Consider the following 18187-nt stretch of genomic DNA (forward strand, 5'->3'; position numbering starts at 1 on the left):
TTGCCTTTGCAAGCCTTGCCCTCAGGTAACGAGGGACTGCTCCAAGCGTGCCAGCTTTGCAGCTCATCAGAAGAGGGTGTTCTATGTCCACCATCAGGACTGATTCATCACAGTGATGGACCTGAACGTAGGAGCCTCAAAACTCTGACCACAGCAAAGCAAAGCACACGAGGGAGATGCAAGATGTATTCTTTTATCCAAAGAAGGAAACAAGTGAGAAAAAAACCTAAAGACTATGTGTTGCTGGACAAATAAATAAATGGGAGTCAGAAGGTTTGTATTATCTCAGCATGGCAAACAGCCTGGAAGTTCTGCGGCCGAATGGCAGCGGCCAGGGAGGTTTGAAAAATTACCCTATCGCAAATGCAAGTCAAGGTGAATAACCTTGACCATTATAATTTAACACAGATGCCTGGATAATAAGCTGTGTGTCCATTTTATCAGAATAATTTGAAGATGTGTTTGCGAAAGAATCTGAGATCTCTCCTGGCCACCAAGCAACGTCTGAGAAAGCAGATTCTCTTCACAAGTGGCTGTACAGGCTCGAATTTGGAAGCTGTTCTAAGCCAGTGGTATGCAAGTTACACAGCTGCTTGGATTGCTTGGGAAATACTAATCCAGTCCGGAGAAACAAATGCACTGACACAAACATCTCCTGCTAATTTAACAGTCACACAAAACCAAGACAAATGGATAGCGCTTATCCTAAATAGGATACATGATAATAGCTGGCTTTTAGCATTTATCTTAAAGTCAGGTGTATCCCATGAAAAGATGGCAGACGTTTTGTCTAAGTTCCGGAATACAGGAACCAAGAAAAGTATTTAAATGAGGTGCCCCCATCCCGGGAGTTCTGCAGTAACAGCCTTTAGCCCACAGATCCACAGCAAGTCCCTAAGCCAACACGTGTGCTCTCAGATGTTTAACCTTAGAAGATAAAGCAAAAAATCAACGCCCAGAACAGAATTACTCTGGATTATACCAAAGCCCTAAGAGCTTCTGCTGCCAACTGCCATACGGCAGAGGCACTCGGCACTAACCATAACGTCAGCCTCTGGTTTGATCTTCTGCCAACATACATGGACTCACACAGGTTCTTCTCTGGTGTGCATGCTCGACTGTAATTTATAGTCCCCCATCACAGAGACACATCTGTTCCAGTAGTCTGGCAGTGGTTTAGACAATCTCTTGTGTGTCAACAACGTGTGCAAGATGCTCGTGCTGTTAGATCTGGGTCTGTCAGACACATCCCTGACAACATCTGCTGACCCACGGGGTACGTGAGGACGGTTACAACTAAGTGATGTTTTTCCAAGGCTGACCAGAGATCTAGGGATGACTGGGAAGGCTTTGTTTTACATATTTGCCTACATCAAACTCCATCTTCCAGCCTGCTGCAGGGACCCGGGAACTGCTGAGTATTCACGGCAGTATGAACAGCTTTGAAACCATAGGCTAGTTGGCCAATATCTAACAGATCATCTCATATCCAGAAAATTCTGCATCAGTCTGATTTATGATGGAAGTCCTGAAGAGCAGGTTCCTGCTGGTAAAATGATTGGTTGCTCCATGTATTTTAAAAGAGTCAGCATCGGGCAAACTCCCTTTGACTGCAGAAAGTATTAGAGTTGTTCACAGAAAAGTGATTCTGAAAGTCCTTCACAATAAATGGTGATTATTGTGGCTTAGACAGTCATCTAGCTGGTTCTGATATACTTTCCCAGACTGGTAAAATGCACACCCTTTGCTACTAAGAAAGGAAAATTAGAGAATTGAGAAAATTGTTTTTCTCATTAAATAGGTATGGCTATGAGCACTGCTGTGAGAAAGATTTTATCCCCGCCCTCAACAGATTTTATTTGAATCAGATTTTCTTTCAGGTGAGGAAGAAAAGGTTGTTTCAAATAAAATTAAATGCTTTGTTCTCAGATTACCTAAATCCCCTATAAACACTGGGCAACGCTGACATGAAAAGTCAGGACGTTTTATTTAGACAATACTGAAATTAATATTTTGACAGCACTAAACCCAATTTCCTATTATTTGGGGGTTTTCTTTGGACATAATTGTCAGTTCAGTTCTGCCCAAGTTAACATGTCCTTTGGTTTCCCATCAGAAATGCATTCTTAGCAAACCTAAATTTCAGTGTAGCTCACTACCTGACTGAAGCTACAAGAGCAGCCTCCTCACAGTAGTAGCTGGAGTTGCTGCTAATGGTTCCATCCCATCTCCGCAACAGCAGCCACCCGGTTGGGAAGGGCAATTACAACTAAGTTGTAAAGCAGGTAAGGTAAGCCATAAGGAGCAGAGAGGATCTGCATGGAAAACGGAGTCAGCCTACGGAGGAGGAAGTCTGGCTGCACAGTCAGCTGTTTTCTCATTCCTGGCGCACAGGATCGGAAATTAGGCTGCATCCAGGTAAGTTAATGGGAAATCACTATCCGGAAAAAAAAGCCAAGGTGAGATATTAAAGTTCTGTGGGAAGGTGCAGACGGATGATAATCATCCGTTTAAAGAGACATAACATTGAATTTAGTTAAGAAAGATGGACTATGGAAATCCAGTACGGCTCTGGGCATCTTAGCTATCAAAAACCTACAACATGCCACTGTCAACCACAGGGCTACCCACCAGCCACTGACACAGTGACGAGGTGGGAAACCAAGGCAAACATCTAATAAAGAGCAGAAACTGAAGTGTGCATCCTCATAGCTCTAGCACTGCACTCAGAGACACGGCAAGCTAGAAACTTTGGAGAAGGAAGCAAAAAAACCCACCACCTCCGACACTGATGGGAGTCTGGAAGAACATACGTACCTAAATCTAAACCTCTGCCTCTGAAAATCAGCCAAGCATTTCAGGACACTGGCATCTTCACATTTGTCTAGGACTAAACCACAGTTTTCCCCACTATACTCCAAAAAACAACCAGCACCTTTGCAACCACCCCCCTCTACCACTGGCCACCCCAACCTTGTTCCCTGGTACAGCTCTCATTTCACACGTACCCAGGTACAAACCGAAGCTGCAGCAGCCCAGAGAAAACATCGCAATCAGGGTCTAGTGGGATGGAGAATGATGTAAAAGAGAAACATGCCAGATCCTACTCGTCTTCCAGGGTCATTTCTGCATTTTATGCAGCTCTAGGATAAAACTCACAAAGCAGCTGTGGAAGCCTTTTGCAAGGTGTCCCCCTCTCTGACTGCCCGTAGAGCAATATTAGAGAGTCATGCACATGCAATTCTCCACCAGGTAGAAAACCCTTTGCAAGAGCACCGAATTCTGGGCCGCTCCTGGGTCCCAGGACTGAGTTCAGGCTCACTACTAATCCCACAATGACTTGTGGCAATCAGGGCCACAGGTCTTTTTCTAAAGATTCTTGCTTTGAGTATCAGGAGAGGTGCCCAAAAAACCTCCGAGCGAGTGATGCAACACCAGCTGTTACTGGGCGCTGGGTGCCATTATCAGCAGCAGTTAGATGGGGCTGCAGGAAGGCTACACGGGCAACAAATCTGGAAAATCCTGAGCCTCAGAAAATCTTCACCCAATATTCTGCGATGCCGATCACAAACAAGCACTCCAACCAGAAGTGTAATATGGAGTAAAATCTTTCCTCATAAAGAAAGGAGGATCAATCAGCTGGCACACTTTAGGCAACCAACTGATTTTTTTTAATATTAATTTAGTTTTGAAAAAAGGACATCCAGCATATTTGAGAATAGCAAATTTACTAATTAAGCTGCAAATCTTGTTTCTATTCTTTAAAACAAAAACAGAAGTGGGAAAGAGAAGGCTGTGCTTATGTGCAGTGGTGCAGCCACATTAAGAAATTATGCAGAAAGAAACAATTCAAAAACAGGCACAAAGCAAAAAAAAAAAATATCTTTCTAGCACTGAAATGAAAGCTAATGAGCCCTTGCTCATGCAAATAGGATCAAAACTGGTCCATATTGTACAACAGCAACGTGTCCTCCATCCAAAATAGGAGCAAAGTGCAAGTTTGCTGGCTCACTGGTGCTGCCAGGTAACTACTGCCAGTCCCTAAAACAGCAACAGCCATCGAAATGGGATGCAGCAGCATTTGCCAAACTGTGGTGTCTGGTATCTTTTAAGACGTGACTTTTAGAAATACCACTTTTAGAACTGGAACGGCCAGTGGCGGCTTTGAACCTGGTGCCATTATCTTCAGAGCAGTATCAAGCTTGCTCAAAGGCAGCACAGTCTTCAGGACAAGCCTGCATCTTCTCTAAAGGGTACCTCAAAACCAGCCCGTGAAGAAACGGGTGCTTAAAAAAGGGTTTAAATGAGTGCCAAACCCAACGGAGCAGCACGGAAACCTCGGAGAAAGGTACGGCTGGGTGCTCTCATGCTGAGAAGGGAGAAGAGCCGAAAGGTGAAAAGGGGGAGGATGGATTTCAAAAGCGATTCTGTGGCATAGAGGAGCCATAAAATAGTACTAAAGGAAAGGCAGAGAGAATTCAAGGCCGACAGAAGTCTTGGAAGATCCAGCAATAAAGCACGCCGAGAGACTCTGCTCCACACCTGGTGAAGCAACTGAAAATGCCTTGAAATGCAGCTTGTGCACAGACTTCTAAAGGAAGCTCAAGAAGCTCCAATTTCTTGTTTTCCTTTTTCAAAGGAAACACCCACCCCTCCTTCCACTGCACTAATCCCACCCCAAGGAAAGCACTGTTTTCCAGAAGGATCTCCGTTCAGTATAAACAAGTTCTTTGTGCCGCCATCTGCAGAACTCAACTGCAGCTTGTCCTCCTTACAGCCACTTGGTATTTTCATGAATATGACATACAGAGAAGAAAAATATTTTCATGGTCATCATTTTAGGTAAAAATCAACAGAAACAAACAAAGAAAAAGAAAGCCATCCCAAACCTATTTTTTTCCTTTCTGCCACACAGGTCTGGACCACAAACTAAGACACACTCCTCCCCAGTTTCCAACATCTTATTCCAGCTACCATTTACCCAACACTGCAAAAGTTAGAAGACAAGGGGGATGTGGGGGAAACGGGAATATCTGACCCCATCACAGGACACATTTCATTCGCTATCCCCCTTCCCTTCAAGAATTTACCACCCCTAAGAGACGTGTCTAATTTAAAGCCATTAATTGTTCCTAACCACCAGAACTGTCACTCATTCATGAGTGCATTAGCACACAGGTGGGTTTTTTAACAAGTCCTGCTACACATAATTTCATTTGCAATGCATACTTTCATTTTTATTTTAAATTCTAAACTATTTCCAAGAAATTACCTGAAGGGTTATATTTCACCTATGAATTTTAAAAATTATTTTTATTTTTTAAAAAGATGGGTGAACAGCTGAACTACACAGCTCAAACACTACAGAAAAAAACCCCAAACAACCCAGCACCCTAAATGCTAATAACTAGTACAGGGAATGGCGTTTGTGTTCCTTATTAGTGAAACACACCCTCCCATCCCACTCCACCCCCAAAATGAAGAATTTTCTAATTTTAAGCAGATAAATCAGAACTGTCATTTATGAAATATCAGATATGCAAACCAGAATACCTTTCACTTACACCTCTGGATTTGCTGCCTTTTCTTTAATGAAATAAACACACAGACCAACTGGTAACAGGTAACATGCAGATTCGTAGGTTACCGTTAACAGCTCAGTAGTCCTAGTCAATAAGAAAGGGATTGCGTATCAGAAAAACCTGTTGCCTTTAAAAATGAATAAAATTAGTAACACAGTAATCCTCAGCGCATGGCATTTACATAAAATTAAATGTGGGCCTGATCAAGGCAACCCCGTATTCACACGAGCGGTCCTGTTCAAGGAAGCAGCATCACTTGCACAAAGGAGTATCCTGTAGTTTGCATTTTAAAGAAGGCATCTTAAGTTGGTCGGTTGGTTGAACAATTGATAACTTTTCCACCTGTTCGTCTGTGCCTGCTAGAACATTTCTGCTAAATTCATAAACTTCAGGCTGCTTTAATAACAACTTGTAATTAACAGAACACAGACAACCTTTTCCTCAGTGAATGTTTTACCCCATCACTTGGAGATCCATTTGAGAGTCACTTGACTGTGTAGCTTTTGTCAAAGCCTTTTTTTCCCCCCCTAAAACAATAATCCAGTAAAAACAAATGAAAACAAGAAACAAAATCACTACTTCATGCCTTGATAACTGTACTTTTCCACTTCCAGTAATAATTTTGCTTTTAAACTCACTTAGGAAATGCCATCATCATAAACTGCATATTGCTCAGGACTCTTTAACTACTTAATTAGCTACTAAAACACTGCGAAGGAGCTGATGCTGTAGTAGAAGAGAAGCAAAATGAGCCAAACTCCACACATCCCCCACCCTCTCACTCAGCGTTTGTGTAAGCCCTTACCTGCTGGGTAACGTTCGATAACTGGCCAGTTGTCCACCTGTAACGTGGCATTGCCACCACTTCTTGTGAAACGTACTACATGGTATTTTCCATCATTAATGATTGCGTTGATCTCTTCAATAGAGATGTCATCAGTTCCAACATTAAATTTAACTCCAATTTTTCCCTGGTGCTGCATATTAAAAAAAAAAAAAAAAAAAAAAAAAAAAAGAGGAAGAAGAAAAAGAAGAACTAATTAAGAGCTGTTTTAACAAGAAATAGAGACAGTGTGTCATACAGGGAAAGGTTCCTAACAACATCTTCCCTCCTCTGATGGAACTTCTGAAGGCTTGCATGTGGCAGTGACAAGCCTCCTGACAGCTCAGTAAGTCTGGGACATCTCTTTGATGGCTAATTGATATTCCAAATGAGTTATTCCACCAAACTGAGCGTTCTCCTTTTCCAAGAGATTCAGACCAAGATGAGGAGCAGGGAAGGAGGAGAAACCCCCAGGTTTTCTTTCCTTATTCCCTCTCTCGCCTCCATGAGGATTCAACCCCATTTTTGCTTTTAGTCTTTCAGAAGGAAGAGCCTTGCAGTGTCACTTGGAAGAGGTCCAAGGATTTTCTGGCTATAAAACCCAAGGCCCAGCCCTGCACCTCCCCGCTCCACACCTCATCCATACTCTGCGTCATCACAACTGGTAACAGAAGAGCAAACCTTCTTTTTTCTAATGGACGGGTTTTTGCATCACATTGTAGTAGCTCCAAGTCATTAAGACAAGAACACACTAATTGACAACATGGACTCTCCTGGTCAGAGCCAGAGGAATTGAAAAGCATTTGTGACACAGGGACAACATCTTGTTTCTACTAAGGACCGAGACTAATTTATTTTTTTGCTGGGATTTTCCTTTAAACTCCCATGCCCAAGCGCACCTGGGGCCAAGGGGACTTCCCACGCACATTCATAGTCAGGGCCAAGGTTACAGATTTCCCAGATTACTCTGATCTGGCATGTTTTCCTTTTTATTGTCTTTTAATTATCAAGATGTTCACCCTAATATGACATTTGCATTTCAACCAAGTCCTTTAATGTCTATTAAAAGTTTAACTTAAGGGCTCTGTGATATTTTCTTTTCCTCCTATAAAGTCAATTCTATTACTGAGTAAGGATATTTATTAAATTGTGGAGAAAAAAAAATGCACAGTATGAGATGAGGGGCTTGTGTGTCATAAGAGGCAATTCTACTTGAAATTTCATGGCATTGGTACTGGTATATCCTTCTTAAAAGTTTTTTTTAAAAAAATAATCTTACAGTTTTTACTCTACCAGATGAAACGCAACGATCACTCAGTCTTCCCAGAACCAGCTTCACCTCTCTCCATGCATCTTTTTTGTCTGCTCCCTCTTTCTCTGACTACCCTGGCACTGCTCCTGCGGGAAGTGCATCCCGCGGCTCCTCGCCTGTGGGAGTCTCCCAAGCGAAGAGCTCGGAGTTCTTCCACTGTATCTTATTGTCTTTTGAAATACCCGACTCCGTTTCCCAGCAGTGCCTGCGTATTCCAGTTACACAGCTAAGCAGCTGCTGAACACCTTTGGGAAAGTCTCTAAGCTTTTTGGCACTATCTTATCACCTCTTATGCTATGATCATTTTAAAAACAACAAAAGGACCATACCCTGCTGAGATTTGCAGAATGACTCTGAAAAGTATTTTTTCTTCGTCTTCTTTTTGCTTAAATCACATTCTAAACATCCCTCTTTGTTCTTTGCGGATTGTTTTCACATTTCTCTGTCGGCTGGTCCTACTTCCCCATGCCTACGGGGTGTCAATAAGGGATCCACCTCACCGAACACATCCTTCTTTTCCCCTTCATGTGAGCAAGCTCCCAGATATCTTGGGAGAGTAACTGTAGCTCTATTTTTTTTTGATTTATTTCTGGTTCTACTATGATTCAGAATAGATTTCACCCATTTTATCCCATGGATGCAGTAGCTTATTTTCTTCACCTGTTTCACCCACATGCTTACTGTCTTTATACAGAAATGTCTACAAAGACATAGAACATTGTCCTCCCTCTGAAGCAATCTCCTTTTTTACTAATTTATGAAATGCAGAAAACCAGCATGTAATGATAATGGCATATGCCCCTTTCCACAGTACTTTCAAGAAATCAAAGGCTTTGAGGATTAAAAAAAGCTGATGCATTTTACAGCGATTCATAATTATACTATTCATAACCTACACTTTACATACCTGCTTTCCTGTTTGCTATATATATGTATAAAATTTTTTAGACCAAAAAATGACAAGGAAAAGAACCGACCTTTGAGCAAACAGGACAGGTGTAGGCAAAACGAAGTGGCATAAAAGCCAAATATATCAGCAGCTTTTCCAAAATAAGAGACTGTAATGCTGCAATGGTTACCAAAATACCATTTGTAAATGGCCAGGTATTAGCAAGTAAAATGAAAGCTTCAGAGACCTGAAGGCATACATTTAGCCTTCCTTGATATATTTTTATATATATATACACACATATATACACTTTCTAGTGAAAAAAACAAGTTTCTCTGACTTCCCTACATTTGTACAGAAGTACTGCGCACAGACACCAAGAATGCAGCTGCAATAGCAAAGAATATCACCTAAATATTTCATAACAGACTACACTGACAAACCTTAGCGCTATTTCTAATATATTTGTGTAGCTGAGAACATGAAAACCTCCATTTTTAAAGGATACATTTCATTTTTTCAGCACCTGTGGGCATTTATGTAACCTCCCATAAACCAAGGAAGCAAATCTGTGTTTCAGGTTTTGGTGTTCCTTATCGTAACCATATTTAAGCCTGACTTCTAAACATCACGCTAAACATGACATGGACTACAAGCCCTCTAGAACTACAAAATAAATTACGATGCACAGCCCTGACAGCGCCTGGGCCCAGAGAGATGACGACACTACCACAAAGCAGTAAGTTGTGTGAATCAACCGAGTTGCAATAGGCGCCCCTGCATGCAGACGGCGGGTTTAAGCCCTTGCCATGCAGGAGTTTTTGACTCACTCCCCCCTCACTGCAAGATAACGTAAGTTACAGTATTTTTCATTTGTCACTGGTTAAGACGATGTGCGCCTGTGGTTATTGTGGGTCAGCTGATGTGCAGTACCCCGCTGAGCTAACCTGATCTCAGCCCTGTGATGCTCAGCCTTATGGGCCTGTAGCACATTAGAAAGAACCACTTTTTATTTTTAGCCTCCTCTCTGGAGCAACTTGGTTGTGTGGAACGGGAAGCGACTGATAAAACTGAAACACACTAAATGATCATTTCTGCTCTGCCAGCCTCAGTTGCGTAGTGCAGTAGTAGAAATTTCCCTTTATCACTTGGTCATTCATAATGATCTTATTCTTCCTATCAGAAACAGCCTCAGACCAACGCAGAGTGAGAGGTTCTGTCTCCTGCACCCTGATGACAGGCACTACAGGAACGCCTGGGCATTACGAAGTACCACCACAGGTCAGCATCACTGTCGAGCGATGTTATCCTTGCCAGTGAGCTGAGGCAGCACAGCGTTCCAGGCTCACATTTTTAGGAGGTTATGTTTGCCCACTAGCAAAGATGCTCATTTCAGAGCTCCCCTGGTAAAAATCAGCTCTGTACGCAGGGCCTGTACGAGCCCACCACGCCACTTACAGTTCTTTGCCTACGTTCCATTTTTTTCAATCACCCAGTTGTGGGAGAGCCTAGCAATGAAACCAATTCCTTTTCCTGCCGCGCCTTTAATCTAAAATGGGGAGGCCATAATAAGAGAGCGGAGACAAGACCGGAGATGGGAGAGCCCCCAATATTATTTTCAAGAGAGGCCAGAAGAGACGACACACCTTCAGGAGAGGAATGAAGCATGTCAAGAAGTAGCATAAACGTTTTTCTCTGTCTCTGGAAATTATTTTGAACTTCAAATCAGAAGTTGTCAGGGAGGTGGCTGCAACTGTCACACCCCATCCCCATGCCCTGGGACAAAGCAGCACAGGGACCTCTGGTTCACCTACAGCCCATCTACTGACACTGAGCCCCAGCCAGCAGCTCTTCAGAAAAGCTACACTTTTGGTTTGGAGGTGCTTTGGCTGTGTAGGTCTCCTGTTTCTGAGGTCAGGGTGACTTTCTCTCCACAATACCCATGAAGGCAGATAAGCTCATCTGGTGTTACCTAAAGTACCCCTAGATGTTACCGCAACGTGCAACATTTTGCCTACGGTTTAACCTCTGCTGGGCAGCCACTTGTAGAAGCCCAGGCTCATAGGGTAAGGATAAACACGTTACCAGCTTCAAAGCAGTTGGATAAAAGCATGAGATGCATGTTTATCTCTAGCCCTACATTGCTAATATGCTCTGAAACACTGACATTGATGGCTCAGACAGTACAGCTGTGCGTGCATGCACATGTATGCACCAATCATTACAAAATATTTTGTCTTCCAAAGCACTGGCAGCTACTATTGTAATCTAGCAACTCCGGTGGAATGTTTTCAAGCATGTTTTATGAATTGTGTACACTAAATACTTCTACGTTGGCATTAACAGGCTTCTGATGAAGCACAGCGAATGCTGATGAACCCGAGAACCGAGCAAGAAATGTGAAATGCAAACCAAGCCAGCAGCTGACAGCGCGATTTGTTCCCTGTTGGACCTCAGTTCAGTGCTACCGATCTGCCAACTCCAAAAGCAGTAAAACCTATGCTAGTATAAAATATATATGTCTCTCTCCAGAATAACGGTATTTTCTATAGTATCAGCAAGGTTTTACTGCTCTCTGTAGTAATAATTCTGGAATCAAACACAGGCGTATGCATATTTGGCACAAGAGTAGTTTTAGAAGAGACCACAGACAACCTAAGCTCATAATACTTACAACCTTTAAACACTTCCAAAGAAAAGTAATAATACTGTGACTCCCGCAGGTGAACAAATAGAAAGAAAAAAAATTCAAGCTTGCCACTTTGCATCTTATAGTGCCAGTCCCTGAGGCACAACGTGCTGGTGAATGTGATAACAAAGTCTTAGAACTAACTGATGGTTGGCTTTGATTTTTGTATTTTTGAGATTTATTAAGGAAGAGTGAGATCATTTTCACTCAAATGTAATCAGAGGCTAACACTCTATATTACAGAGATGTATGCAAAGCAATTGAAATAATTTCTGGTTTTCCAAATCCTGTAAGGAAACATGTATGTAAAATTAGTGGTTTGCTGCAGGAAGCGAGGGGAGGGATACATAATAATGGGCAGAAGATAGATTTGAACTCCAAGATTAATTGAGTAACTACGTTTTAATATTTTGGTTTTATAATCCATCACCATTTCTTATCATCATCTAGTCTCTTCCAGAGGAAATGTTTCCTGGGAAAGACACAGAAAATATAAAAAGTCTGGGAAGAGTCCTTCCACTGGAATAGAAAAGATGTAATCATTCACAGAAGTTAATATTCTGAATATGGGTTTTTAATTTCATACTCTTAGGATTAATGCCATTAACCTAACGTCATAAATTATTTTTTAAAATATTTTTCTTACTGTTCTTCTCTATGAGAGGCGCTTAAATATTAAACCTAATATTTACCAACAGTAATCAAATCTGTTTACTTTTTAGTCGACTGCAGGACAACCCACTACAGGAACAGGCACTCTCCCGTCATCCCTCACCACAAGTGCCTACAGTCAGGTTTTGTGTCCCTCCACGAATTCAGAAAGGTAACCATTTTCAGGGATGGATTACAGCCTTCAGTGTACCAGTGCCTGACATACTACAGAAAATGTAGAAGGGGCTTGAAAACTCCCTTGGAGACCGCTGCCAGCCTCAGGTGGGCACTTGGAGCGAGGAAGGAAAGATTTTTGCCAATGCCTGACAGGGTGCGTCCACCTGGTATTCAGTCTTCGACAGACTGGCATCTGACCGGCATTGAGCTGTCTGGTTTCTCTTTCTTTTCCCAAAAGCTGGAAACACACAGGTACTGTGGAGAAGCAGGGGGGGAAGGCACAACAAACCAAGCTTCTCCTTTCCTAGATGCCTAGTGAGGAGATGGAGCTACTCCCAGTGTTCCTTCTCGACAGTTCTCACCGTTCATTTGCAACATCCCTGATATTTGCTTGTTTCTTAATTTCACAGCTCTGTAGACCTCTAGGTTATGAGAAAATCCCACTTTTCTTTTTAAACCAAGCGCCTGGTTCTGATAATTGGACAGAAAAGCTAAAAACCCAAAGCCTTGCAGGCTACTGCACTGGCGGGCTAATAGAAAGAACTGAAAATCATGTTAAATCCCATGATTTTAAACTAAACGCTTGATTTTTCTCAGCTGGAGGTTTGATTCTCTGCACAAGTGACACTGATTTAATTACCCTTGCATCAGCTCTCAACAGCATGCAGCAAAGTGGGTTTCCCTCAATCCAGTCCTCCAGCAGTTTTGGCTGCTTTGCCTTCCTCATTGGACCTGCTTCTGGAAAGATTTGTTCTCTTTTACTCGATTCTCAGCCTTCTGGTCCCCAAGGCAGTGGGGCTGGAGGGATAAATGGTCAATACTTGCTTCCAAAATGACTTTATCTGCAGCTGACTGGTCTTTTCGAGCCTCCAGTACACAGCATGTTTGCATTCAGGAAGTTTTTTCGTGACTTGAAGGATATCAATTACTTGGCTTGAGTGGTGGCTGTGGCCAAACATGACCCTTGGACTCCTGCAAGAAGTGCAGTCAGGGCTGTGGTACCTGTTTGCATGCCATCCTGGCATGAAAATGCTGCCTAACACTACGCTAAGCCACCATTCATGCTGTTCAGAGAGGAAAAATGTTGCCTGCAGAGCCACAACTGCTATCAGTATTCCCTGCAGAACATGTGCATGCTCACCTCAGTGCAAACCCAAGCACACCTTTCTCTTGTACACCAAGATCCCTTCAGAGACAGTACAAGGCACTTGAAAAACAGATATATAATCACAAATACACAGCAACAGACCTTTTTCTCCACCCTTGATTTTGGGATCCTCAATCAGTTGTTCCATGGATTTTGTTAAAGAGAGATGGAGAGAGAACTTGCATCCTATTTTGCTCTCACGTTTTACTCAGAAGCTCTGTAAGATCATTTCATAAACCTTTAAATGACCCCAGTTTCATGCCATTAAGTTATCTAGATTTTCTAAATCAATACAGAAATAATAAAAATTCATTGTTCGCCAGATGCCCCTGGTTGACATATAAGAAATAGCACTGTCACTGTAACAGTATTATGTATGCAAATACATACAGATGCTACCAGAGCTATTGCTCTCTTAAATGTTGCTCTATAAAAATTAAGCAGCTTCTAGCCTTAAACCACTGACCCTTAAAAGAGGTAAGTGAAATATGGGCCCAGCATCACGCTAATTTATGAAGGAGGTGTACCTGGGAAAAAAGCTGCCTAAGTGGCTTACTAAGTGGAACAAGTGACACATGACTTAAACCAATTTTTTTTATATCACCAAATGCCATATGTGCCACCACAGAACAAAATGCCTGGAAAGAAGGCATTGCCGAGGCGTGTGCTGCCCCAGCATTTCAGGCGGGAACGAACTGATCCTTACGGCTCTGAAATAATGACTTCTATCGCTTTCTGCTTTAAAATAATTGTCCTCCCAGTCTGCTTTAAGTGTTGTTAGAGCAATTCGATTTAAACATGAAGCTCAACAAGCAGAAAATGTAGAAATATTTATAAATATTTATAAATCTACAATTCTGACACTTCAGTTCTCGGACTGCAGTTTTCCTCTTTAAACACTGCAATTCTCACCGCTATATATCATAGCTGTATTATTTCAAGTTACTCTGATGACGAATTACTGAGACAATACAATTACCCTAACAATCAGCCCCCCAAAATGCAATAGTTATGGAAGACATATGGTGTACAGCCCGCAGCAGCAGCATACTGCATCTTATTATCCACTCAGCATCATTACTGCAGTACACAAAATTAAATTTTTCTGGGAAAATATGCAGTAAAGAAGAATTCAAGTAGTCAGCCCTTAATGAGGTTACTTTCTGTCAAAACCGCAGGTTGCATGGAAATGTCCTGACCTTGCTTGTGTCTCACCACGGATTCCCAGTTGTGGTGAGATGGTACAGATGGGTTGAAGAGGCTACAGATGCTGCTACACCAACCAGAGCCTAATTTGAAAGAAAATAAATTCTTCTAACTAGCAGCCAAGGTAGCTCACATGCCTTGACTTTGCTCTGGCACACTTATTTTCCACGTAGGCGGACACCTCTGAGCTCGTGTAGCTGAAATGTAGCATGGCCAGCCTGAGGAATGGCATACTCATTGGGAGCTCCGGCTACTCAAACATCCCTCCCCACACATACAGCAACATGTGTTTCCAGATGAGCATGGTGAGATTTGAAAATTAGGCTTGCTTGCCACTTTTTTATAATGCTTTTATACAGAGGTGATTAAAATAGTGTTCCTGGGACTGGATACAGTCATCCAAAGGTATAAAGATACTTCTAGGAAAAATGAGTAACACCTTCATATCGGTACAATCTAATCCACACTGGAAATTGTGCTGGTTTAAGGGTATTGATTTCTGTGCTTAGAAAGGCTTCACAGAACTCTTCTGATAATTTGTGTGTCTGAAACAAATCCAAAGTCAGAGTCAGTAGGAGTTGTAAGTAAGTGGGACCAGAAGCAAAGAATCAGCAAATTCTCAAGCAGGCTTTCATGCTAAATGATTAATAGCTCTATGATCAACACACATGCTCATGAAAACACAAGTAATAAACTTTTGAGACTCTGGGTCAAAGGCTAGTCATATTAAAAACCTGTAAGGAACGATTAAAACAAAATAAATGGTATTAGACACCCACCTCCTATTGAGCTTTAATGAAAACTGAACACCTACCTGCCATTCATGCCTTTGATAAGCTTCCCTTTAATATTGATGACCATCTTGAATACTTCCAGCCAGATACCTACCACAAACACTGGGACAAAGTACTTTTTAAACACTCTTTATATGCAGACTTTGCATTTAAAACTTTATTGTTCTAATTGCCTGTATGCAAATGTATTTCCAGGACGGTTTCCTAACCCTTTTTTCTCTTGCTTTGGGGACTCCCATTGGAAACAACCTGCTCCTTATTCATCTTGGCTGCTAAGTGCTCAATACTGACATGGACTTATGTCAAAGAAAACTGAAAGAAAAAGCAAAAAACCCAGCCCACAAAGTGATTTTAAAGCTGGGCATCTGAATAGTGGACCTAGATTAATATTCCTGCCTCCTATCTGTAAAATGAAAAAAACACATGCTATTCTCACTTCAGAAAATTGCCTATCTGCAACAATTGATGTCTGCAAAGTAGTTAAGCAGAAATAAAACACACACACACCCCCTCCAACAACAACAGAAACAGTCTTGGAGACAACCGTACAACAGAAATGAGAAGACGTCACACAGGCTATGTCATTACAGCCAGCAGAGCTCCAAGGCGCCACAGGTGGGGTTCGGGCTCCCTGCACAAAGGCAAGCCCTGGGTGTTGTTTCTGGGTTTTTTCTGAGCAGTCCGTTCCCACTCCAGCTTCCTTTCTCTTGTCATCAAGTGCAGAGTCATCCTACGGCAAGCTTTAATACCGAGTCTATTTGTCTCAATGGTAATAGCATCCTTTATCTATCCTTTCTTCATCCTGACGTTCTTTCAGAATCAAACCCAATCTGACGATTTCCCTGCATGCTGTGCTGAGGTGCACAGCGCGGAGCAGCCCATCATCAATGCTACAACACAAGATCTCACGTCTTTTGATCACTTAATGCTGCAGAGCATGTAAAAATGCTTACACCGAGTACATGTAGCACATGAAGTGATCAAACAGCGTTGGTTGACTGGACTGTGAAATCCAAGGGGTAGCTGGAACGGAAAACAAAATCTGATCGCTACCTCCGTGTTCTCTACTGCCACTGCTGCTAGCAGCCCCAAGGTTTGAATGACAATGCTTTGGCATCTTAAAAAATGAAACCAAACCGAAAACCACCCTGTGGAAGAGAAGTGCCACAAAGTGATGAAAGGGCTGCGCACGGGAAACCATTGGCATTCACAAACGGATTCTGCAAGGAAGAGCTCTCTAAGGGAGCACTGCAGAAAGGCACCAGCACCTCCAACAACGTGCTCTTCAAAACGCAAAAAGCTTACAAATAAACTTAATTCTATTTAGAAGAAACCTGCCTGCTATGTGAAAAGGCTAACCCCAAGCAAATCAGACAAAGCCAGGACAGGATTTCACCCACAGCAAGGGAGCTTTGCACAGCAGAGTGCAGGACTGTCGGGCTCTGAACACCTCTCCGAAGCAAGAAACAGTCATGAATGTTGTTGTCTTCACCGGGGTGATCAGCATCAGGCCTGAGTGATGCCCAAATACATTATTTGTATTCATGAACACAACGGCATTTTCAAAATCCCTAACAGTATATAAATTCCTGCTTTACAACACGTAGCACAACAACCAGGAACAGCCAAAACTGCAAAATGCATCATTATCTCCAAACCGCACAAGGGAATGGAACAACGTCACCCTTTTTAGCTACAACATTTTTACTTCTCAAGTACTTTACAATAGACTTTCACTTGGAAATTACCACCTTGCAAATGGGGTCTGTTAGGCAGCCCACCACCAACTTTTCAGGGCATTATCCTACCCTCACCAAGAGTGCACTCCTGATCTCTGCGCTCAGTGCATCTACTTTCTTCTCTTTGTGGTTTCTTACATACCTGGCAGACATTTACCCCTGAAAGTTAAAGTCAGGAGTAACTCCACTGAATTCAAGGCCACTTCAGACATAGTAACATGGTAAAACCAGAACATCTCTCATTAGAGTTACTTGTTACTTTTTCAGAGCTTCTGCCTTTTACCACTGTTCTCGCATATTTCAGTGTGGAAGAGATGTGATGGTAAAATATTTGACAGACAGCTGGTGCAAATGATGTGCTTTCACTATTTTTATGAAAATACTGGCTTTACTAAGATCAAAGTTCTCCTAGAAAAAAGCTTAGTACAAGCCAGACATATAACTGTTTTCATTTTCATACTTCCACAGCTTTAAAGTCTGTGAGGAACTATTTGAAAAGAAAGAGAAAAAAAAAAAAAGGGGGGGGGGGGGGGGGGGGGGGCAAGATTTCACCTACCATAATACATTTCACCTACAAATACACCTCCCCTCCCCACAGCTCAGCCACTCCACAACACAACCTAGCTGGCAGCTATATCTATGATGTGTGACATACAAATCTTTGATTAGTTGAAGGCTGTAAATAGCTTTTGCTGCTTTTTGGTCAGATAAGCCTCTGCAAATACATCAGGGTGGCAGGGAAGAGAACAGGCATCTCTGAAAGGGAAGGAAAAAAATAAAAAAACACAAAGAAAAAAAAAAAAACACAGACGCACTGGAAGGGGATTTATGGACCTGTTGGATCAAGTCCCACTCTTAAGACTTCCTAAAAAACATAGCAGGAGAAAAACTCTGCATCTTAAATAGCCTTCTGGGCAGCTTATGTTTGAAACTCCTTGTGCTCTGCAGCAGATAACCCACTGTCTTGCTGACTCTGCTAGCATCGCAGAGGTGAGGTTTCCACCTGGGTGAACTAACCACTCTTGAGCAATTTATTCAAGAGCATTAGACGCAAAATGGCTTTGGTACAGCGCCGGGCAAGGTAGGGGTGTGTGCATGCGTGTGCGGCCGTGCACACAGACAGCCTTCCAGGCATTCTTCTGCACTCTACGTGATAACTTCAGGGCTAGAAAAAGCAA

The 18187-nt window shown here is 42.3% G+C and overlaps 1 protein-coding gene across 24 annotated transcripts in view; it reads right to left on the reverse strand.

Annotated features, from left to right (window-relative positions):
* Positions 1–18187, reverse strand: part of NRXN1 (neurexin 1) — a 730400-nt gene that overhangs the window by 120977 nt on the left and 591236 nt on the right. For all 24 annotated transcript variants that reach the window (XM_055816040.1, XM_055816058.1, XM_055816057.1 and 21 more), the window contains one exon: positions 6388–6559. In XM_055816040.1, the coding sequence (XP_055672015.1) occupies positions 6388–6559 (172 nt within the window). The remainder of the gene's footprint in view (positions 1–6387; positions 6560–18187) is intronic.

Source organism: Falco peregrinus, chromosome 11 (genome assembly GCF_023634155.1).
Source record: "Falco peregrinus isolate bFalPer1 chromosome 11, bFalPer1.pri, whole genome shotgun sequence".
NCBI lineage: Eukaryota > Metazoa > Chordata > Aves > Falconiformes > Falconidae > Falco > Falco peregrinus.